The sequence below is a fragment of the Terrapene carolina genome, unplaced genomic scaffold (genome assembly GCF_002925995.2).
Source record: "Terrapene carolina triunguis isolate 2854851 unplaced genomic scaffold, T_m_triunguis-2.0 Scaffold112, whole genome shotgun sequence".
Taxonomy (NCBI): domain Eukaryota; kingdom Metazoa; phylum Chordata; order Testudines; family Emydidae; genus Terrapene; species Terrapene triunguis.
Window position 1 is genome coordinate 10,922,722 of NW_020664463.1, and position 23,790 is coordinate 10,946,511.

The following is a 23,790-nucleotide window of genomic DNA, read 5'->3' on the forward strand; positions in this document are numbered from 1 at the left end:
GTGGTTTCTGACAGCTCTGTGCTACTCTCCGACTTCAGGCCCTCACAGCGGTGCCGTAGCCTCCTCGCCTGATTTCTCTGCATCTGCCTCAGGGAAAGGTGTATGATAAGCTGCGAGGCGTTGAGAACGGCCACAACTGCAGCGATGGTCGCAGCGGGATCCATGATCGCAGTGCTGTGGCGTCCGCGCTGTCACTGATCTAAAAGTGCGCGAACTGATTTCCCGCCGGCGCTTTCAGGGAGGGAGGGAGGGCGGTAGTGACTGACGGATGACGACAGTTACCCAAAAGCACCCTCGCCACATTTTTTTACCCAGAAGGCATTGGGGGCTCGACCCAGAATTCCAATGGGCAGCGGGGACTGCGGGAACTGTGGGATAGCTGCCCACAGTGCACTGCTTCCAATGTCGACGCTTTCCCTGGTAGTGTGGACTGACAAAGTCGAATTACTGTCCTTAGTGTGGACACACACGTTCGACTTTCTAATATCGATTGCACATATTCGATTTAACTAAAATCGAACTACTCTCGTAGTGTAGACATACCCTTAGACTTCCAGGGCCTCCAGTATGGCCAATGACCTGGGAAGGGCCTGAGTGGTCCCATCCATGGGTGGCCATACTAAGGTGGTACATCGTGAGAATATGAGGACCATGATCTTAATAGTCTGGCAGCAATAAGTGTCTTAATCGGGGAAGAATGGTGTGGGGAGAATGCCCCTTCAATCTCATCATCTTCGTCACTGGAAAACTGTGATGGTATCGGAGACAGCTGACAATGCGGTACTGATGCCGCCGGTGAGACATCAGTGCCCAATAGAGGAGATTCTGGAGTTGGTGAGACCAACAAATCTTTCTGATGCATGAAAAGGCACTGTGCCGAGAGCATCGGTGCTGAGGGGCAGGGTGCCGATTGCACCGGTGGCACAGTGAGATGAGTAGGTGCCCGAGTAACTTGTGTCAGCACCGTCACGCTACACGCATTCGTCTGCGGCACAGGAATAGGAGCGGTTGTCAGTACCGTCTCCTTTGGCACTATTGACGGTGCCATGGTGGAGACAAGCAGCTTAAAGCCATTAGTCTCGGCACTGGAGCGGTGGGTACTGGCGGCGGCCACTGCACGGACAGCACTGGAGGTGCCTGGAGCATCATAGGTGCTGAGCTACGGAGCAGTTGGCACCGATGAAGCTGATTAGGTTGGTGACCATTTTGAGGTGATGATGCTCTCTATGAGGCGAGGAAGCTGGCTGCTTTTTTGCCGTTTTTTTTGTCCCTAGAGAATCTTGGCGTTGAGAAGACGGGTGACCTCTACCAAGAAGAGGGTTCCTGCCCAGGGTTGGAGGCTGGTCTGAGGGACTTTTCCATGAGGAGGAGTTTAAGCCTCAGGTCCCTGTCTTTTAGTGCCCTAGCCTTCAGTTTATTACAATGGGCACATTTCTGGGGAATGTGGGATTCCCCAGGCAATGGACACATTGAGAGTGTCCATCTGAGATAGGCATCGCCTCTCTGCACGTTGTGCATCTTTTAAAACCCAGTGAACCAGGCATTTTCTAACTGCACTACGGGATGTAAAATAATTTCTTTTTTACAGGGGCTGTAAGTCTAACAACTGAAACTTATCTGACTAAACTAATCTAAAACTAAAACCTAATTTACTAATTTATATAATCTGTCTAATTGAAAAACGAAGGTTTTCAACGGGACTGCTGAGCTCCGTCTCAGGCCGGGGACAGTAGAGAAGGAACTGAGGAGTCTGGGTCATGCACGCGCTATTGAGGTGCCAATGGCACATGAGGCAGGCACTGCGCATACGCAACCCATACGGGCACTTTGGCAAAACTCTCCGAACAAAGGCGCAGGGATGCACCTTCACCTGGAGTGGAGTACTCACAAGGACATCTCTCAAAGAAGAATGTTATTTATATTGAAGGAATGAATCCCACAGCATTTTAACTTTCCTGCCAGAATAATGTTTGTGAGTCCCTCAGATTGTGTCTTTGTCACACACTGCATCCTGCAAGTTGAGTTATATGTTTTGAGTATCCCTAAAAAATGTTAACCTCAGCTCACATCTAACTTCTCATATACTCAGTTACACTTACTACTAGTTAACAGAATATACCAATTAGGCTTGAAGCTCTATATGTTTACATTACAAGATCAATGGTCTGACAGACTACCTCCCCTCCCTTCAGTGATCACATAAGATCCCTATGGCAACTACACCAATTGTTTATATGGAAAAGCAATATTGGAAAAGTACTTAATGTTCCTGGAGCTGTTTGTAACACGGTGTAACAGCTGGAAACAAAGAGAGCTAGAACCATTTAACCAGCCTGCTCTCTGCAGACTGCTAGCAAGTGATCCATGATCACAGTTTGGGAACAATGGGATTACATAATAAGAAGCTCTTACCTTCTTTGCATGTTGGCACTTTTGGCAACCCTAGTGAACTTTGCCAGGAAGTCAAGATATGGTACAGTAACTTTGCTAGTCATCGGAATCTACGTTTCAATAAAAAGAGTGTTAAATAAATGGATTTCTAGATAAATCCTGTAATGAAATCTCATGGGACTAAAAAAAAATCATTCACTTCCATTATTGGTTAACTACTTTATTAAAATGCAAAAATAATCTCCTCTGATAGCCTCTCGTTTGTTGCATGAACTGCATGTCATTTCTTCTCACCTTTTGTCTAGGCTCAAGTATAGTATCAATGTATATCTGATAAATCCTCCAGCAAGAGGCTATATCCTACACTTATAAGGGACAAGGACTTGAGGATCATGTAGGTCTTTTCCTCACACTAACTCTATGATCTTCTGTGTCTATGTGTGAAAATATATCCCATCTAATCCAACCGGTGAGACAATCTTTCCCTGTGTACCACATGCATATGTAAGGTATTTCCACATATTGATCCACATATTGCTTGTGGATCCACATATTGCTTATTTGGTATAATCAAGGACCCTAATTACTTACATTTTAACTGAAATCAGTGCTGAATTTTCAGAGACCAATATTTTTAAAATGTGAAGATAACACCTTGTAACAACTCAATATAAGTGAAAATCAAACAACAAGCATGTTGGAAAGGATATAAAACCTAAAATCTGTGAAACCTTAGGACAGAAAGTCATGGCCACAGGGGTCAGGACTGGAACTCCACAGGGCCAAAAATCCATCTTCTATTACTCATTAGCATTATAAACCGTTGGGGAGAAGGGTAAGTATGTTGAAAGCAACTAGAAACAATGGCTTGGAGGTGTGTGGTATAACTCTTTGCAGTTCACTGTACGGTTCTAAATGTTGTTGTACCACAGTTAAATTACTAAACTGAAAAAATGAGAACTTTACAGAGCTAATACCAGAAAGCAGACCCCATGGACAAAGAAGTTAAGATTTTCAAAGTCGCCTAAAGGAGTTAGCCACACAATTCCATTTGAAGTTAACGGGCGTTGTATAGCTATCCCCTGGTGGGTTTTGAAAATCTCAACCAGTGTATACAACTAATGGTCTTTAAAGAATATATTCCACCCTAGCTATGGCTTAAAGGTGGTGAACAGACAACTATCCTTCCTCCCAATTATTCATTATTTTACAGTGCTCAAAAGTGTGCTAAGCTCCTTACAATATAAATAAGAACGTGTTCTACCATGACTCAAAGGGTTTTCAATCTGATCTTTCTCCAGGAATAAGACTGCATAATTTGATTAATTATCACAAAAGCTACTAATGAATTGTAACTTCTTCAGACAGTGGGAGAAATAATGCAGACGGAATCCTTTAAAAGAAATATGAATGGCCAAATCTAGTTCATTTTACTCGCATAAGTAATTCTATTGTCTTCACTAGAACTACTCACATAAGGCAAGAAGGATTTGGCCCCATCTATCATCATTTTGATAAAACCAGATCTGCTCCTGCTCCCACTGAAATCGAGAGGAAATTCTGCCATTGACGTGGATAAGAACAGCCCCCAAGTGATTATACACATTTATAACATAGCGTACCTGTGCCAGCACAAAATCAAACTGTGCTTGTGTCAGAGGAAAAAGAAAGGTTTCAATCACTCTTCTGAATTCGCCTTTTGTGACTGTTAGGGTGTGATCAATGTCAATTGTCTGAAATGCTTTTTTAAGTTCACCTTCTTTTTCAGCTGTCTTTTTAAGTAAAATCTGCTCAATTTCTGAGGAGGACAGTGTGGAATCTGGGACAGAGCGCACAGATGTAGCTGTAAAACATATCAGACAGTTACCATACACTCTTAAACCTGGCATAATCAAATGTGGGTTTTTTTGCTGAGAATTCAACATAAATCAATCCATCTTCAGAGATATCACTGTAAATTAATTAACATTGGTGCGGCACTTTGAAGATCAAAAGCAATATAAAAGTGCTAAGTATTATTTTAAAAATTCCCAACTCTTTCTTTATAACATTATAGCCAAGACCAGGGCCGGCTACAGGCACCAGCCGAGCAAGCTCGTGCTTGGGGCGGCAGATTCTACGGGGCGGCATTCCGCCCAATCCTAGGGTGGCACGGCCGCTTTTTGTTTGTTTGTTTTGTTTTGTTCGCTGCTGTAGGGGGCAGCAGCGCGGAGGAGGGGAGCGCCCTGCTGGGAGCAGGCTGTGCGCTCCGTCTGCCCCAGCCGATGCCAGGTCTGTAGCAAGCCCGGCAGGGCAGCCCGCGTCCTTCCCTCCCTGCCAACCTGAGCGGCGTGGAGCTCTCCCGGCAGGCAGCGCAGCAGTCGGGGCTGCGTGGTGAGCGCCCCGCTGAAGCCCTGGCCACCCCTCTACTCTCTCTCCCCCCGCTCCCTCTCCCTCCGCCCCGCTAGCCAGGGCACATCTGCAGCGCAGGGAGTCCCCCTGCACCCTGGCTCCGGCCGCCCCGCAGGTTTTTTTTTTTTCCCTGCTTTGCCGCTCCAGCCGCGCTGCAGTTTGTTTGTTTTTTTGCTTTGCCGTTCTGGCCGCCCCGATTTTTTTTTTTTTTTTTTTTTGGCTTGGGGCGGCAAAAAAGCCAGAGCCGGCCCTGGCCAAGACACTGGTTAACTTGGAAGATACTCTAAAAGAGCAGTTACAGTTACAAAGTAAAACATATGTAAAGTAACTCACAATATATTTGTCCATCCCATCCCCACTAGCACTCTACCTTCAGACTACAGCAGGGATAAAAAGGCCTTGAATGTCTTTGCTTTGTATCATTTAGATGCTTTATTCAGTTATTAAACGCCTTAGTAAAGTCATCTGCCAATGATGTGTCAGCACCAATTGTTTGTGTGCTGACTCCTTTGCAGATAAGTATTTTAACACGCAACAGCCAGCTTGCTGTAAAAACACCCATGGGAAAGGAGGGCTGGAGAACTGGACAGCATGGTGACAAATAGTGTAATCCCTACTCAAGCAAATTCCCCTTGACTTCAATTAGAGCTTTGACTGAGTAAGAACTGAATAAGGACCACAGGATTTGGCCTGATATTTCTCCTGCATTTATAGGGCCAAATACAGCCATTGATACAAATATAATACTTCCTTTGAAGACAATAGGAGCTGAGCACCCCAATCTAAAGATTGAAGTTAGTTGTGCATTTACATTTTTCCGTACTTTTGAGGAAAGTCCTGCCATCAGTTTGCACACAATATTTCAGTTGCCTTCAATGGCAGAATATGGCCCTTTATATTATTTACACTTTACTGCAGTTTCTCCTCCACACATCTCCTCTGTGACAGAGGGCTGAGAACCAGCAGCTGAACTAGCACTCTGGTCACTATAAATCCAATTAGTTCCCCTGACGAGGGCCTGACTGAGGGAAGGGATGGCTAATTACTAGATCAGCCTGGACTGGGGAAGAGCTAAGGAACGAATTTGTCCATTAACTGCAAGCGTAGAAAAGAAGCACAGGAAAGCCGTACAAGGGAGAAGATGAGAGAGAGAGAGTGAGAGAGAGAAAAGCCAGGCAACCTATATGGCTGTAAAGCCAGGTCTACACTACAGACCTGTATCAGTATAACTACTTCACTCAGGGGTGTGAAAAATCCACGCCCCTGAGCAACATAGTTATACCAGCCTAACCCCCCATGTAGACAGCTCTATGTCGGTGGGAGAGCTTCTCCTGTCAACATAGCCCCTGCCTCTTGGGGAGGTGGATTAACTATGCTGATGGGAGAAGCTCTCCCATGGGGGTAGGAGCATTTTCACTTAAACACTACAGTGGCCCAGCTGCATCAGTGCAGCTGTGTCGATGCAGGGTTTTAAGTGTAGACCTGCCCTAAGTAATGAGCGAGCATGGGACTATGATGTGATTAAGGCAGTCATTCTAGATCAGGTGGACTTATCCACAAAAAAGGTCACTGCAAAAGTTTTGGGTCACTAGATGGACTGGGGGGAGGTTACAAGCCCGGGCATTTGCCCAAAAACTGACAGACTGGGCTACCAGCTGGTTGAGGCCAGACACTCAGATTGCAAGTGAGATCATGGATGCAGTAATTCTAAAACAGTTCCTGCAGAGCATCCCTGAGAACTCCTGGTTATGGGTCAGGCGGCATCTGCTGGTCACCCTAGATTCCGTGGTCAAGCTCACAGAAGAGTTTGTGGAGGTGGACGTTCCTAGGAAAGAGGGTTGGCAGTTTAAGGGACCAGATCTGGGGAGGAGGGTTGGAGAAACCCAATCTGGAAAGGTCACAGAGAAGAGGGAAGAACCTAGGGGGACTCCAGCTGGGACTCGGGGTATTGTCTGTTGTCGGTGTGGACACCAAGGACACATAAAAAGAGACTTGCCTTATATAGAATGTGGGTTTTCAGAGTTCTGCAGTTGGACAGGGACTCTTGGACATGGAAGGAAAAAGAAATTATTTATGGTTTCTGTAAAGGTGGGGAGAAGGTGTCAAAGGGGTCCAGTGGACACTGCCTCAGACTGTTCACTGGTAAAACAGGAATTGGTGAAGCCCACTGGATGGTCCCGGGATCAAGGCTGTGGCTTGAATGCGTCCATGGGGATAAGACACTTTGCCTTATGGCTGATGCACCCCTGGAAGTGCAGGGAAAGCTTAGATGGAAACGGGTTGGGGTAGTAGACACGTTGTCCCATCCCATCATAGGAGCCACGGACTGCAGCTCCTCCCACTAGGGAGGAGAAGGAATAAAACATTCAGGGAAGCAAAAGGAGAAGCTAGACTTAGAGGGGTTGGAAAACACTAGACAAAGGAACACAAGCCAGGGGGACAGTAAAGAAAAAGGAGGCCTCCTAAAGGAAGAGGCGGAGAAAGAAGAAAACACAGAATTAGCCTTGTGGAATAAGGAGAACCCGAACTTATTGACAGGGGTTGAGCAGTTATTGGAATCCCCCTCACCCAAACATCAGGAGGAGGACTCCAGGAGAGTAGCACCTCCACTAAAAGAATGGAGAGCCCATGGAAGGAGAAATTTTTCCACCAGAAAAGGGGGAAAGGTGTGACAGAGTGCTGAGAACCAGCAGCTGAATCAGCACTCTGGTCACAGTAAATCTAATTAGTTCCCCAGGAGAGAGATTAAGGGGTTTCTTGCACATATCATTAACAGTAATCAGTTCTGACAAAGGGAAGTTGAGCATACAAATTCACAGTGTGACGCCACTGCAATCAATGGAGCTGTGTCAATTTATGCCAGGAGTGAATTTACCCCTTAAACTAAAACTTCATGGCAAGGAAGAAGGAAAAAAGGCATGAACTGTGAATCAGGAAGCCTTGAACACCAGTAACTCTCAATGTTTAATTCTTGCAAATGAGATATTCACAACCATATTAACAATTTTTATTTCATTAAAGTGACTCATAAATCTTACTAGGATAAAATATGCATATACTCTTTCAGGGGTAAGCATATGATAATTTCAAGTGAGTTCCTTTGGGATAACAGGATGTACATCAAATCTCTGACATTGTCAATAGTACATACCCAGCAGCTTTAAGATCAAGGGCTAGATGGTTGCCCAGAGTAGTGGGGAGAAAGACCCTGTCCCCCAAGTGCCTGTGCAACTGCAATAAACCTGCATGGACTGCAACTCTGGGTGCTGGGATGGGGAAGAAAGCAGGAGCTATGCTTCTGATACCCCTTTCCCTCCCTACAAGAAAGTGGGTAGGGAGGGGATAGGACAAGAAAGGGCCATGGTTCCATCCCTCCTACGCATCAGCCAGTACAGCTGGATAGATGCATCCCGTGTGTGTGGCTGTGTGAGTGTAGGGAATGGGCAGGGGGAGTATGATGCACCCTGTAAAAGGCTGTAGCAAATTACTCCCCTAAGAGTGTAAGAGGGGAACACTGGAGATACTGTGCATCAGACAACCCTCTGAGTCACTGTGCATCTTGGAGCAGTGCAGCTTGCTCTGGACTGTGTCAAACGGCACAATCTAGGCCTAAGTGAATAACAGAACTGAGGTGGCCGAGAAGGCAATGCCAGATTCAGGCTGCATTTGTCTTGTGGACAATATGGGGATTTCAGTTTAAAATCCTGATGCTTATAAAACCTAAAAGTCGACAATCTGTACGTACATGAGGCTGATTTAATTGAGCTTTGCCTGCTTCTGCATGATGATGCTCTGCCTGGTGTAGACTGTGGTCTTGCAGTAAATATGATTCCATGAGAGTAGGGGCGTAATCCACTGAAGTCTTCTGCACTCACCACTCTGGCCATGGTCCCTTGGGAATTTAAAAACACAATTATGACACTACTTTAGAACCTATGACACAAATGGAAGCAATCTGACTGGTGGCAGTATCGAGAAGCATAAACGTTGACTTAATTAAAAGAGGCCCAAGTTGCTGTTGAAGATTCTGACTGACAGAGAACCAAATCTGACCACATAGATGTGGGACTCTTTTAAACTGTTAATAAAGTACGACCTATGAAGGCACTTTCAAATCTGTGTTTCAAAGCAGAAGATATAAATAGACTAAATCATGCCTTAAATAATAAATAATTAGCTATCTGAATTTTTTAAATGGCATTAAGCTATCTTGAAGGTTATGTTTATTAAAAGACTTTAAAAATAAAAACATCTGCTTGCTTCTTTTTAGCTCTTTTCTAGACCATCCCCACAAATTGTCCAGACTGTACAGAAGCAATTTTTGGCTGGTATCCTGCCTCTATAGCCATCAATAAAAGAAAAATTAGCCCCAAGCAAAACGTTGCTTCTTTCTTCACCCTTCAGGTGGAAAATATCTTTCTTCTGCATTTGCTCCAAGGCCTAACGTCACCACCTGAGCAACCAAATGTCTGACACACTTCCAGCAGCTGCCATGAAATCTCCACTCCTTTAAACTGTAGATAAGTAGGGTCTGGTTCCCAGGAGGTCATGGAGCTCAATAAACACATCCCTAAACTGCAAGATCTATTTTGCCACAAATGCTAGCAGGCAATTAAAGTACTTGGAGCAAACAAATGTGAACCCACTTTAGGATTGCCAACTTTGGTTGGGCAAATTCCTGGAGATTTCATCACATGACATAATCTTTAATTCATGGAGACTCCAGGACAATCCTGAATGGCTGGCAATCCTAACCCACTCATATTTCTGTCTCAGGCACCATCAAGATATACCTCTGGCTTGTGGGATGTGATGATAAAAAGAGTATGACAGCTATCTGTAGTCTGCCCAAGACAGAGGGAAATTTGTGTACCCAGCAACACTGCTCTGCCCTTTTGCCTTGTTACCAAAGATATATATCAATCAATTTGCTAGCAAATGGACTGTTCAAACAACAGTGGCAGAAATAACTGTATGTGCTGCTAGGTTCAGACAAAGAAGTAGTAACTATTGGCACAATCCTGTTCCCAGCTAAGTCAATGGCAAAACTTCCTTTGATTTCAGTAGACCAGGATCGAGCCCTATGTTAGTCCAGCAGAAAACAAAAGCAAAGAATCTCTTATCTGAGGTCCTGATTCACTTCTCACTTTCACCAGTTTTATATCTGCATAACTCCAACGAATAAATCAGGAATAGTTCAACTGAGTTCAATGAAATAACTCCTTCGAGCTATTCCTGATTTAATGGAGTTCTTCCTGGTTTACATTGGTGCATATGATCAGACTCACTGAGGATTTTTTAAATACACTAGCAATAACCTCCGGGACAGATCCTCAGCTGGTGTAGATCAGCGTAGATCCATTGAGTTTGATTACTTCAGTGGAGCTACAGCAATTTACATCAACTGAGGATCTTGCCCTCTATTTGTTTCAATTTCAATATATTTATTGGCATGACAATGTATATGAATGTGTTCCCTAAGTCCATACATCAAGTTTCTGTGTAATGGGTACATTTCACAGTGGTCATGGGATAGATGGGTTTTACACAACAGTTCCATTTTGTATTCCATTTCCAGTTTGGTGGCAGATTGCAGAAACAGCTTGATGATATGTGGTAGTCTTTTTCTTTTCTCCCAAATACAAATTGATTTCTTGGCTTTTTAGGTTGTTGTACTGCTGATACACCTCTACCTCGATATAACGCTGTCCTTGGGAGCCAAAACATCTTACCGCGTTATAGGTGAAACCGCATTATATTGAACTTGCTTTGATCCACCGGAGTGTGCAGCCCCCCCCCCACCCCCCGAGCGCTGCTTTACCACGTTATATCCGAATTCGTGTTATATCGGGTCACGTTATAGCGAGGTAGCGGTGTACTTCTTCAGACTATCTTTTTTGTACTTATTATATTGTGTATGGTGAGATAGAAAATGTCTTGGCTGCATTTTCTCTGTTTTTAAAAATCCCAGTCTTCTTATAATATCTAATTCAAAGGAAGGGGATCAGAGTCCTGTATACTTATTTACCCATTGTTTTATCCTCCCTCTTGCTTGCTTGATAGAGCCTTTTGTCACTGTAATTGACAAAGAACAAGTAAGAACACAAACTACAACTCATAACTGAGGTTTTCGCAATCTTTCTTTGCTTATCTGCATCTCTGAATTTAATCATGAAGCCTTGAATTAACATACTGCTACTCTATGTCTGTTACCCCACCTCATTTTCTTTCCATGACTTGATGGGAAAAGGTTGATTCTTGAAAGCTTGCATATTTAAAGCCGGATTCTGCTTTATCCTTATGCTGGGTGAACTGAAGTGAGAGTTTAAGAACCATTTCCCCAACATTGTGAGGCCCTGAAAAAGCCAGGGTAAATAGTAGCTCCAGCTCTTTGCCTAATGCAGCAGCAGCACCTTTCCTACTCCCAGCAGGGGAATATAGCACCCTAAACTGCAATAATTCAACAACTGTATTAAGGTCATGCCTGGTAAACAAGAACAGTGTGAGGGGCTGGCTGGCTGTGGCCTGGGTTTGGAGAGGGGCTGGCTGGTGGTGTCTGGCTGATGGTAGTGAGGCTGGGGTGCAGGAGCAGACTGGATGGAGGGCTGTGGCAAGTCCTGTTCCCCCCTCCCCCCCGACCCCCCAGCTGAAAGGTGACTGAACACTGAAACTGACAATGGATGCAAGGGGGAAAAGAGAAAGTTGTCTTGGAGCATGAAGGAGAAGCAGCAGGGGATGAGGAATGGTCTCAGATCAGGAAAAAGTGAGGGTGGGGGGAAGACCAGCTATATCAGGATTTGAAGAAGGAATGCATAGAAATGAAAAACAAAAACAGGACAAAAGTCAGCATTTCATAACTGTCGAATCAGTGCCAGAAGATGTGAAAACAGGAAATATTAACCCTCTGAAAATGGTGGAATCGCTAAAGTAAAGTGATGGTGCAGATCTATTGATAGAATGAACACCTGAGGAGCAAGCTGAAAAACTTCTTAAAACTATAGCCTTAGGGAAAATGGAAGTTACTTGTGAGCTGCCTCTATTCCTGATAGAAGCCAGAGGGGCTATGTATGGAGTGCTATTAAGATTCTCTGTGGATGATAGTAAGAAGAATATAGATGAAGATAAAGTATTGTTTGTTAAACAGCTACTTATAGAAGAGAGGGAGAAAACTAGCCATCTATGGTGGTAGGCATATCACTTAAAAGTGGGACACTTCTGGATAGGATCCAAATAGGGTATCAATTCTTTCTGGGTTAAACCATATATTCCCTGCTCTGCCACCCTCCTGTGAGTGCTATAATTGTCAAAGGTTTGGACACGTGGCAGTCATTTGTAAGGGAACAATGAGGTGCAGTAAATGTGGAGGAAATCACTCACATGAGAACTGTGTAGAAGGAACAGAACCTAAATGCAGCAATTGTGGGGGGAAAGCACAGTGCAACATATAAATGACATGCAGCAGCAGAATGAGCTACAGAAATACAAAAGATTAAAATAATTCAAAAAATATCATATATGGAGGCTATCAAAAGGTACCCACTGCAGAAAATAGAAAAATATTCAAGATGTACGGGGGCAGCAGAACATATCTCTGGTCAGGGAGGAGAATATGAGAGGAATGGGAGATGATGTATTACTTGTAGGTAAAGAGAAGTTTTTGTGTTCGTTACAGAAATAATTGACAGCAGCATGCAGATGGGGGGAAAAATAAAAGGATTAAAATCATAGCTAAAACAGCAGGAAAATATCTAAAAATAGACAACCTCTTGATACCTTGAACCTCTTGATAGACTGCATTCATGTGATTTTACATGAAGGAATAATACAGCTTAAATAACACGGTCGTAACTATCCTTAGCTGGAATGTGCATAGTTTAATAATGCAGGGACAGGAATTTAAGAAAGCCATCACTGAAATGGGAAAAAAGCCTGATATGTATGTATGCAAGAAACATGGCTAATAAGTAAATTTGAGTCAATTTACAAGGATCTGATCTCCAGAGGGATCGAGAGGCTACCACTGAAGGGGGGGTTCTGTATATTTACAAATGAGGGACTCAGTTACATAGAAATGAATGTGCAGAAAGATTCCCATGCAGAACAAAAATTCTTATATACAGATTTATAATGTTTATAATCCATGTAAAAATTAGTTTTTTTAGAATTAGAAAAACTAGTTAATAATGTCAAAAACCCAATCATAATTTGCAGAGTTTATTAGTCATAATGAGCTATAGAGACGTAAGAAAACTGACCTAAATGTTAAATGCGCAGAACAATTTAGTGGTTTGCATAACCTGGTAATATTGAATACAGGAGCACCTACTAGATTTAATTCAGTGAATGGATCCTTTTCTGTTTTGGATTTGTTAATTGCAACAAATAATACAGCCAATAAATGCAACTGGAAATTCATAAAGATGACAGAATGGGAAGTGATCACTTCCCTATGCTTATTGAGTACCAAGGCTGAGGAAATGTCGAAAACACAGAAAGAGTTCCTAGATGGAATTTTCAAAAAGCTGACTGGGGCCTTTTCAAGATTGAATGTGATGAATATTTATGTAGTAACTGTACAAGTGACAACCTAGGAGAATTCTACAACAACGTAATAAAAGGAATTGCAACAGAAGCTGATCTGGCCATCTACAAAACATCAAATTGCCCCTGACTTAGAAATCCAGTTCCCTGGTGGAATGAAGTTTGCAAATTAGCAATTAAGGAAACAAATAAGGCTTACAAGCAAGCAAAAACACACAATGAATAGTAAAGACTTAACAAATTATAAATAAATTGTAAGGCAGTGGCACAAAGGATTGTCAAAAAGGAAAAAAAAGGAAGTTGGAGACATTTCTGTGGGAAATTGAACAAAGATTTAAAGCTTTCAAAAATAGATAAGTAAATTCAAAGAATGAATGGAATTTGAAGTAAAAGTAAATGTATACCTGGTCTTATTGTTAAATTGAGGTCTCAAGCTTAGGAAAGGAAGGAAGACATTTTAGCAAAAGAATTCCAAAAGGTCAGTAATGATACAAATCAAAACAATGAGTTTTGTGAGAAAAAAGGAGGTTTATTGAGGAAAACTATGAACTATTAAATGGCTGGAGAGAATATACTGATGATGTGCTAACCAAAAAATTTAGTATGCAGGAGCTTATTGCAGTCATTAGAAAAATGAAAAATACAGCTCCAGGCAAAGATAATATAAGTAATGAAATGTTTCGACACTTGTCAGAGGGAGTCCAAAGATTCTATTGAGGTTATATAATGGTATATGGGAGAAAGGACTGCTACAAATGGAATGGAAACAAGCATTGGTGATACCAATTAGGAAACCAAGCAAGGTAGTGGAATACTTGGAGAAAAATGATATAACTAAGGTACAAAGTGGTTTCAGAAAAGGAAAGTGCACAGTTGACCATAGAGTGAGACTAGAAATGGAGGTACAAAAAAGCATAAGGACTAAAATCTTCATGATAACAGTCTTCGGGGAAAGTGAAAGAGCATATGATATGCTATGAAGGGAAGGCCTCCTATACAAACTAGCCAAAATTGGAATAAAAGGGAGAATTTTTTGGTGGATAAGGGACTTTTTAAGTGAAAGAGCTATACAGGTCAAAGTGGGAACACATTTTTCAAATACCTACAAACTTACAAATGGAACTCCACAAGGGAGTTTTATTCCCTCTACTTTGTTTTCCATTATGATAAATGACCTCCCGGAAAGTGTACAGATGAGAATAGGTATTTCCCTTTTCACAGATGATTGTGCTATATGGACTAAGCACAAAAGTCTTAAAGAAGTCATGGAAAAGACAAATGAGGCACTGTAGAGAATTTCCAAGTGGGGAAATGAGTGGAGATTTAAATTCTCTCTTGCAAAAACTAAGGGTATTTCTACTCTGCAATTAAACACCCATGGGTGACCCATGTCAGCTGACTCGGGCTCGCAGGGCTCAGGTTATATGGCTATAAAATTGCAGTGTAGACATTTGGGCTTGGGCTGGAGCCCAAGCTCTGGGATCCTGCAAGGAGGGGAAGGTCTCAGAGCCTAGGCTCCAGTCCAAGCCCAAACATGTACACTGCAGTTTCACAGCCCCACAGCCCGAGCTCCACGAGCCCAAGTCAGCCGACATGGGCCAGCCGCGGGTGTATAACTACAGTGTAGACATACCCTATGGGAATGGGTTTCACCAGAAAGAAAATTAGGGATGACTGGACTTATTTCTTTATGGTGAAAAAATTTAGATAGTTCAAAAGTTTATGTTCCTAGAAGTAGTGTGCGATAATAAAATTCACTTGGGAATGTCACATAGGTAGTATACAAAAGTGGAAACGTAGGATGAATGTACTTAAAAGTGTAGTTGGAAACAAATGGGGTGCAGATAGAAGGTACCGATGATAATGTATAGAGCATTGATACAGTTTTAGATTACAGATACCAAGCTTTGGAATCAGCCTCAAATGCAGGCCCAAGCTCTGTGACTGGCATGTGGTACAATGATAATAACAACAGTGTGTGCTCTGCAAATAGCCACTGGAGAAGCACCTATAAATCAAAGGATGAAACTATTAGAGCTAACATTTTGGGCAAAGGTAAAAGGGAATCATGAAAACAGAAGTTCACAACAGATTTATAAGGATTTCCGGGAGTTTAGTAGACAAAATTATATGGATTGTCACAGACTTTCTCATATTATCAGGGTCAAAAAATGGGTAAAGGAGATATAATAAAAAAAAAATTGAGAGAACTAAACATTTTTAGTCATGGGAAAGCAAACTACAGCTTGGCAGTGATTCCCCCATTTGCGGATTTGGAACTGTGTGAAAACACTGAGGGAAGGGAAAAAAATAAATTATGACTAGTGCTGTCAAGTGATTAAAAAAATTAATCATGATTAATCGCACTGTTAAATAATAATAGAATATAGTACCATTTATTTAAATATTTTGGATGTTTTCTACATTTTCAAATATATTGATTTCAATTACAAACAGAATACAAAATGTACAGTGCTCACTTTATATTTATTTTTTATTACAAATATCTGCACTGTAAAAAACAAAAGAAATAGTATTTTTCAATTCACCTAATACAAGTACTGTAGTGCAATCTCTTTATCATGAAAGTTCAACTTACACATGTAGAATTCTGTACAAAAAACCCTGCACTCAAAAATAAAACGATATGAAATTTTAGAACATGCAAGTCCTCTCAGTCCTACTTCTTGTTCAGCCAATCGCTCAAACAAACGAGTTTGTTTATATTTGCAGGAGATAATGCTGCCTGCTTCTTGTTTACAATGTCACCTGAAAGTGAGAACAGGCTGGCACTGTTGTAGCCAGCATCGCAAGATATTTACGTGCCAGATGCTCTAAAGATTCATATTCATATTTGCAGCATTATCTCCTGTAAATGTAAACAAACTTGTTTGTCTTAGCAATTGGCTGAACAAGAAGTAGGACTGAGTGGACTTGTAGGCTCTGAAGTTTTATATTGTTTTTTGAGTGCAGTTCTATCACACACAAAAATCTACATTTGTAAGTTGCACTTTCACGACAGAGATTGCACTACCGTACTTGTATGAGGTGAATTGAAAAATACTGTTTTTGTTTATCATTTTTACAGTGCAAATATTTGTCATAAAAAATAATATACAATTTGATTTCAATTACAACACAGAATACAATACATATGAAAATGTAGAAAAACATCCAAAATATTTAATACATTTCAATTGGTATTCTATTGTTTAACGGTACTATTGAAACTGCAATTAATCACGATTAATTTTTTTAATCGCGATTAATTTTTTGAGTTAATTGCGTGAGTTAACTGCAATTAATCAACAGCCCTAATTATGACCAAAGACATTTCTGAATTTATTTAGAAAAATGGGGACAGCTTTGTCAGTCTATACAGATGGGTCAAAACATGACAGCACAGGTAGATGGGAACAGCATTGTATATTCCTAGGAATCCAGAAATCTAAAAGGCTATTGAATTACGTGACTGTTCTGATGGCTGAACTAATGGGGATAATATTGGCACTAATCTGGATTTGAGATGTACGTCTGGCTGCAGTTGTAATTTTATCTGATTCCTTGTCTGGCATTAAGATAATTAGAACAGGGACTTTGGAAAGCATAATCAGTGAAATAATGTTCCTAACTACAGAAATAATGCAAACAGGTATCTGCGTAACAATAGCATGAATTCTGGCACATACTGGAATACCTGGAAATGAAATGGATGATAAAGCAGCAAAACAAGCTTGAAAAAATACCATTAACTTGATAAGAATTTTAAAGTGTGGTCACATTGGAGCTTGCGAAGGGATGGCAAGAACTATGGACCAAGGAAATAAAAGAACCAAGGTCTTATAAAGTACGCTCAAAAATCAAAGATAATACTATACTCCACAGTCATGCTAGAAAAATTGAAGTAGTCATTTATAGAGTGTGTTAACAGTTCATTATACCATAAATGATAAGTTAAACTTATTAAAAAGACATAAAGATGGGTTGTGTAATGTGTGCCAAACCAAAGAATCTGTTGATCATGTTCTATGCCATTGTGGACAATATTCTATGGAAAGAAAGTTTCTTTACGAACAACTGAGTTGGCTTGGAATCAAAGATTTTTCCCTAAAGGGACTGGTGAGAATATCAGAAAAATGGAAGAGTGCAAAAAAAAAAAAGCCTGGCTGTGTTTCTTTCAGGATAATAGACTGAGTGAAAGGATATTTTTAAAAAACACTTGGCTAAAATTAATCAAGAAAGTGGCAATCATAGCCTCACATGATGAGGCTGCTGCACCAAAAAAGAAACAAAGACAAAGAACAGAGTGGGATCAGAAATCAGTTAATCTTGTAATTAGACTTAACTGATGGACAAAATAATGAGAGGATGGGCTATACTGTCCACCACTCCCTTTTGGGGTCCTCAAAAAGCGACTTTGAAAGGAAATTTGATAGACGAACAGACTGAGGTTACCACGATGCTGGTTGACTGAAAGATTAGAAAAGGGAAAGGAGCAAGCTTCACCATCATGGCTGCCACCCCCACTGTCTCCTAGGACCCCAGATCTTCTCTATCCTAATCCTAAGAGATATCCTGACCAGACTGGGTTAGAGAGAGGGACACAGATAACACTGCCATCTCCACTGACTCCAGATGAATCCCAGGTATTGCCTGGGATGTGAGACTTAATGTGTTCCCCCCACCCGCTATGTTTCCTTTCCCTTCCCCACCTTATTTCTTCTCTTTCCTATCTCTCTCCTCTTTCCTTCTGTCTGATAAGAGTCTGGCTTAGCCAGCCAAGACTATACATTTTGCAACACTGCTGTAAGCCTGTGACCAGGAAGAGGCAGCAAAAAGCATAGCCCTAGACAGCCTGATGGTGGTACAAGTTTGTTAGGTCTCGGAGTGGCTGATAAGACCCATATGCTGTGCCTGTGTTTCTTCAGCTGTGAGGTTCCAAGTGAGAGTCAACACCAGAAACAGAAACTACATTTTTTTCTGTCTTTGCTGTTCTTTTCTTCATCTTTGTATATGTTTGCTTTGTTTTGTCTTCTAGTAAATGGGGTCGGACTTTAACAAACAACAGCTCCACCCATCTCAACTAGCTTCTACTCTTTTCCCCAAAAGGACACTAGTTATCATCTCAGAGACTGTCAGACAAGGGATTTTTTTTCCTTCTAAAAACTCTCTCGATCTAAAGAAAAAGGGAACAGGGGATAATGTTAAAATGAAAGCCTTACTTAACAGTTCAACTGTTTTTTCCTTTATCTTTAATAAAGGGTTAAAAGAATTTTTACAAGTATGTTTGCCATGATACTAAGCAGACTAAAGTCTCTGTATACCAAACCCCAAACCTTGTTTAAAACTGTTTAATATTGAACAGTAATTGGAATATGTTAACACCTTTTACTCTTTGGGCCCACATATTCCAGCTAAAGTAATACAACAAATCTTCCCAGGGACAGAATGGACAGTTTTGGAATAACCTAAACATTGGGAAAGTTTGTTCCTTATCTAGGGCAACTAGAAGATGCTTTATTCCCTGAAGTATGAGGGTTTATATCCATTTGTAAAAAAAATAATTTTCAGTCCTATCCAATGCAATTGTGGATGCTCTCATTAGCCATATACATTTTTTTTCAGTCCTGCTAAACTTTTGGAGCCAGATCCTCCAGCCCCAGTGGTGGGGGAGCAGACAGCTAAAAGCTACCTTTCATTCCTGCTTTGCTCAACTGTTACTCCTGGGGGAAATCTGCACCGAAAAATTGAAACATTCTGCACCAAAAAATTCAGCACACAATATTTTCAAATTCTGCAAAAATGTGCATATTTTATTTGTCAAAATAACAAAATCTAGATCATGCCAGTTTCACTTACTTTAGTAATTTATTTCAAAATACCTGTCAGCAAGTATGTTTGTTACAATATAGACAACAAAAAAGATTCAGGAAATGTTTTTTTGACAGACAGATTCCTTAGCAGGCATATTAATAAAGAAGGTTGAGTAATAATTCATTTAAACACAATACAGAAATGTATTTTCCGCACCTCTCAGAAACAGTGCAAAGGTTTCGAGTAGTCAGAGGTAATGGAGGAGCTAAGGGAAAGGAAAGGAATTGCTGGATGTAAACCTGGAGGGCTGTTGGGTGTGGATGGGAGAAATATAAAACAGGTTGGGGGGGGTTGCTAGGGAGCCTTCCCCATGGAGACCTTGGCTGATCCCTAGCCTCTCCCATTCAGTCAGGCATATCTGCCCCTGTCCCATGTGTCCCTGCACTCTCCCTCCCCCTTATCCCCATGTGTCCCTGCACCCCCACTCAGCCACCCCTCCACCCTGCCCCCATGTGTCCCTGCACCCTCTGCCCCCTGTCCCTATGTGGCAAAGCACTCCCACTCCCATTCAACCCCTAGCTCAGTGCTGTCATCCCACTAGCTCCTGTGCCCATAGCCCACTCTGCCCCCCTACACACACTAGCCCTTCTCAAACCCCCCAGCAGCCCTGTGTGCCTTGCACTGTCCGTCCCTGCCCCTCCACATATCCCATACCTCCTCACCTGGCCCTGCAGGCAAGGTGCTGTGAGGAAGGCAACCACTGTCCCCTCCCTATCAGTGAGCTGGCTGCCTTCTCTTCTGCTGCCACAGCAGCTCTTGGTGGGCGAAAGGTATAATTTCAACATCTATTCACAGAACCTATTTTCTGAGGGGGGAAAAATCTGTGGGGGACATAAATTCTGCCTGTGCACTTTGGTGCAGAATTCCCCCAGGAGTAATCTGTATTGAGTTTAAACTCAGCACAACTCAGGATCTGGCACTGGGCCTTAATGATATCTAGTGAAAATGAATTGCACAGGCAATTATATGTTGTGCATAGAAAGGATTTATTTTTATAATTTTTAAAATTTGCTGCCTTTTAATTTCATATTCATGTTTAGGCTCCAAGAGTCCAAACAGCTAAGTGCATGCTAACTTTAGTTCATCCCAGAAATCAATGGGCCTGCTCATATACTTAAAGTGTTTGCAGAATTAGAGCATTAGGCACCTGACTAAGAGGCCTGAAGTCCATGCAAAATGTCTCTTTTCTTGTTATAATTAAAGAACAAAAGTGCAAAAAAAATCACGGATATAATTATATAACCACAATCCATTTTAACCTACTAAAAGCTGCTTTCCTTTCCAAAAACATCCCCAATCCAGCACTCCTTGCTTGGTGCAGGGTCTGGGAGGGAGTAAAGGTGTGGGAGGGGGTTCCGACCTGGGACAGGGGGTTCGAGGTGCGGGCTCCTGCCATGCGGCGCTTACCTCAGGTGGCTGCCTGTCGGTGGCACAGTGGGGCTAAGGCAGGCTCCCAGAAGCGGCTGCCATGTCCAGCCCCTAGGTGGAGGGGCCCAAGGCTCTGCGCGGTGTGTGCCACCCCCGCAGGGCCCATTGACCGTGGTGCCCGGCCAGTGGGAGCTGTGGAGCCAGCACTGGTGGGCGGGGGCAGTGCACAGAGCTTCTTTGATCGCCACAGGGACATGCCAGGAGCTGCTGGGAGCTGCGTGGAGCCAACCGGACTTCTGGCAACCTGGCGAGCCAATGCTCGCAGCGGAGTCCAGCCCCATGGTAGGGGGCGAAGCTTGCGGCTTCCAGCCTGTGACACGGAGACTTTCCGCGGGCTGGATGAAATTAAGCAGCCCATGGGCCGTAGGTTCCCCACCCCTGTCTTAAAGGCACAGGCATCCCAATGCCTAGTCACTGCAACTCCTCTCTGTCTGATGTAACTTACTGAGGTGCTGCAAAGACTTGATTCAGTGAAATATTTTATATATACCTCCTCTGAAACAAAGAATCCCTTATCATTGTATCTGACTGCATAAAGTCTCATAGCAGATCACAAATTTGCCTTATCTGTTGCTTGGATCTTAGCACTTCATCATGTACCTTTGTTATTGTGCAGATGCATGTCATTGTGCTATTTAATTTATATTTCAACAAATATTCATTGAAAATATGTATAAGTAAGTACTTGCTAGTAGTTTTAGCAATGACATCTGTGTTGCTTTATTTTTTACTGTGATTTCTAATTTGGAATTTTTAATTCTAACTTTTTCTTCTTGTTTTTAGAGCAGAAGTTTATTCTCTTGGATCATCGGACTTCCAGTCTGACTGAATTTCTGGCCTGGTCTCAAAACTTTGTTTTCCTTCAATCCACTAATGGTGATTGCCTTTTGCAAGTGTTATTTTGCTTCTCAATCAGGGGCGGCTCTAGGCACCAGCAAAGCAAGCACGTGCTTGGGGCAGCCCATTTGCAGGGGCGGCAGGGATCCAGCATTGGAGCTGAGAACCAACAGGGGGCTCTGGGAGCTGTAGTTCCTTGGTTAGCTCCCTGCCTATAGAGCCAGCCCTGGAGCAGGGAAAGAACTACATTTCCCAGCATTCCCTTGGCCACTACCAACAGGAAAGAGGGGGAGGGAGTGAGGTAGCTGAGACCTCATGCTGCAGACTGCTATGAATGGAGAGCTGCGCTGTGAGTAGGGATACCATATTTTAACATTCAAAAAATAGGACACTCCACAGGGAGGGAGGGTAGCCCCACCCTGCCACCATCCACTCCCTTCGACTGCCCCCCACAGAAACCCCAATCCATCCAACCCCCCCTGCTCCCTGTCCCCTAATCACCCCTGCCCCTAACTGCCCCCCAGAACCTCACCCCCTATCTAAGCACCGCTGCTCCTTGTCCCCTGATTGCCCCTTCCTGGGACCCCTGCCCCCAACTGCCTCTTGGGACTCCACACCCATCTAAGCCTCCCTTCTCCTTGTCCCCAACTGCCCCCTCCTGAGACCCCTCCCCCAACTTCCACCCTAGGACACCACCCCCCTACCTGTCCCCTGACAAACCCCCGGGACTCCCATGCCTATCCAACCACTGCCTGTCCCCTGACTGCCCCCCCAACCTCCTGACCCATCTAACCCCAACTTGTCCCTGCCCCTGACTGCCCCCCCAAACCTCCGCCCCATCCAACCCCCCAGCCCTCTTACCGTGCCACTCAGACCAGCATGTCTGTCTCCGCGCAGTGCCAGACACACTGCTGCATACATGCTGCCGTGCTCCCCCATGGCGCCACAGGGCCCCCCCCCTCCCCCAGCACCTGCCTTCCAGATTTGAACACCTCAAAATTCAAGAGTGCTCAAGCTCAGTTTGGGCAGCTGATACTTCATTTCTCCCAAATCAAATATACTGATCCACTGTAACTTGCTGTAGAAAAAGTAGGATAAAATTGAGCAAGAAATGCTTCCCAGTGGTTATTAGGACTGGAATTGTTATTTTCAACAGCCATTGCCTTTTTTGTTTGTTTGTTTGTTTGTTTAAAAGGAAGACAGTGATATTGCATTGGCAAATTGCCCATAGAAAGAAAGAGTGGAACAAAACAATAATAAAGGCACCTCAACTTTTCCTCATTTATGTAGGACAGTCTTATAACATGCATCCAGATATCCTCCAATCACACAAGCTGAAAATTGTTCCACTTTACTGCAGTTCTGTAACCATATGGGAACCAATCCTGTCTGTGTTCTGTGCACATCTAAAATCCCTGCTGAATGACCTGCCCTGGGAGTGAGTTACCAGTGACCCGGGGCTGCGGCAGAAGGAGGGTGCAGGTTGGGTGGGGGTGAGCCCAGGGCTGGGGCGGCAGGAGATGTGTGTGTGTGTGTATGTGTGTGTGAGCAGGGGGGTGCGGTTCGGGGGGGTGAGAGCCCAGGGCTGGGGAGGCAGAGGTGTGCGAGTGGTGGGGGAGAGCCCAGGGCTGGGGTCGCAGGGGGGTGCGGCGAGGAGCCCAGGAGGTGTGTGTGGGGGGGCAATGGTGGGGGGAATGAGGGAGCCCAGAGCTGAGGTTGCAGGGTGTGTGTGTGTGTGGGGAAAGCCCAGGGCTGGGGCAGCAGGGGGGTGCGGCGAGGAGCTCAGGGCTGGGATGGGGGGCAGCCAAAAAATTTTTTGCTTGGGGTGGCAAAAAACCTAGAGCCAGCCCTGCTCTCAATCCAGCCCTTAGTGTTTTTCCGCATGCCATTGCAGAAATTAGGACAGGTCAGCAAATCAGAACAACCTTATGTATCAGTAACTGCTCCTGGTTACCGTTTGCTACCCCTGTTCCAGGAGCAGATTAGGTGAGACAGCAGTTTAATATCAGTAACTGCTACTGGGAGCGAATGAAGACAGATAGCAGGTGTTCACACTGCACTGGCAGCGGAGCAGCCTTGTGCAGCCCAGAGTCCCCTCCTGCCTTGTGTCCATGCTCCAGTCTCACCACAGACCGGCCCCACTTCCCGGGACCCGCTTGTGGAGCGTCCCGGGGACAGTTCAGGGCTGTGGCTCCTGAACCTCCCCCGGCCCCGTCATCACCCACCCACCTCCAGGCTCCAGCAGCTCTTGGGGTCTCTCCCCCTCCCCTTTGCACAGGCGCCGCTCTCCCAGGCGTGAGTTACCTGCTCGGCCTGCGCCGCTCGCCC

General features: G+C 43.6%; 1 protein-coding gene across 1 annotated transcript in view; it reads right to left on the minus strand.

Annotated features, from left to right (window-relative positions):
* Nucleotides 1-8,669, minus strand: part of EFCAB6 (EF-hand calcium binding domain 6) — a 146,757-nt gene extending 138,088 nt beyond the window's left edge. The window contains exons 1-3 of the mRNA XM_026652311.1: nucleotides 8,528-8,669; nucleotides 4,014-4,234; nucleotides 2,413-2,501 (exon numbers count right to left, since the gene is read on the minus strand). Coding sequence (XP_026508096.1) covers nucleotides 2,413-2,501; nucleotides 4,014-4,234; nucleotides 8,528-8,669 — 452 coding nt within the window. The remainder of the gene's footprint in view (nucleotides 1-2,412; nucleotides 2,502-4,013; nucleotides 4,235-8,527) is intronic.
* Nucleotides 8,670-23,790: the final 15,121 nt, after the last annotated feature.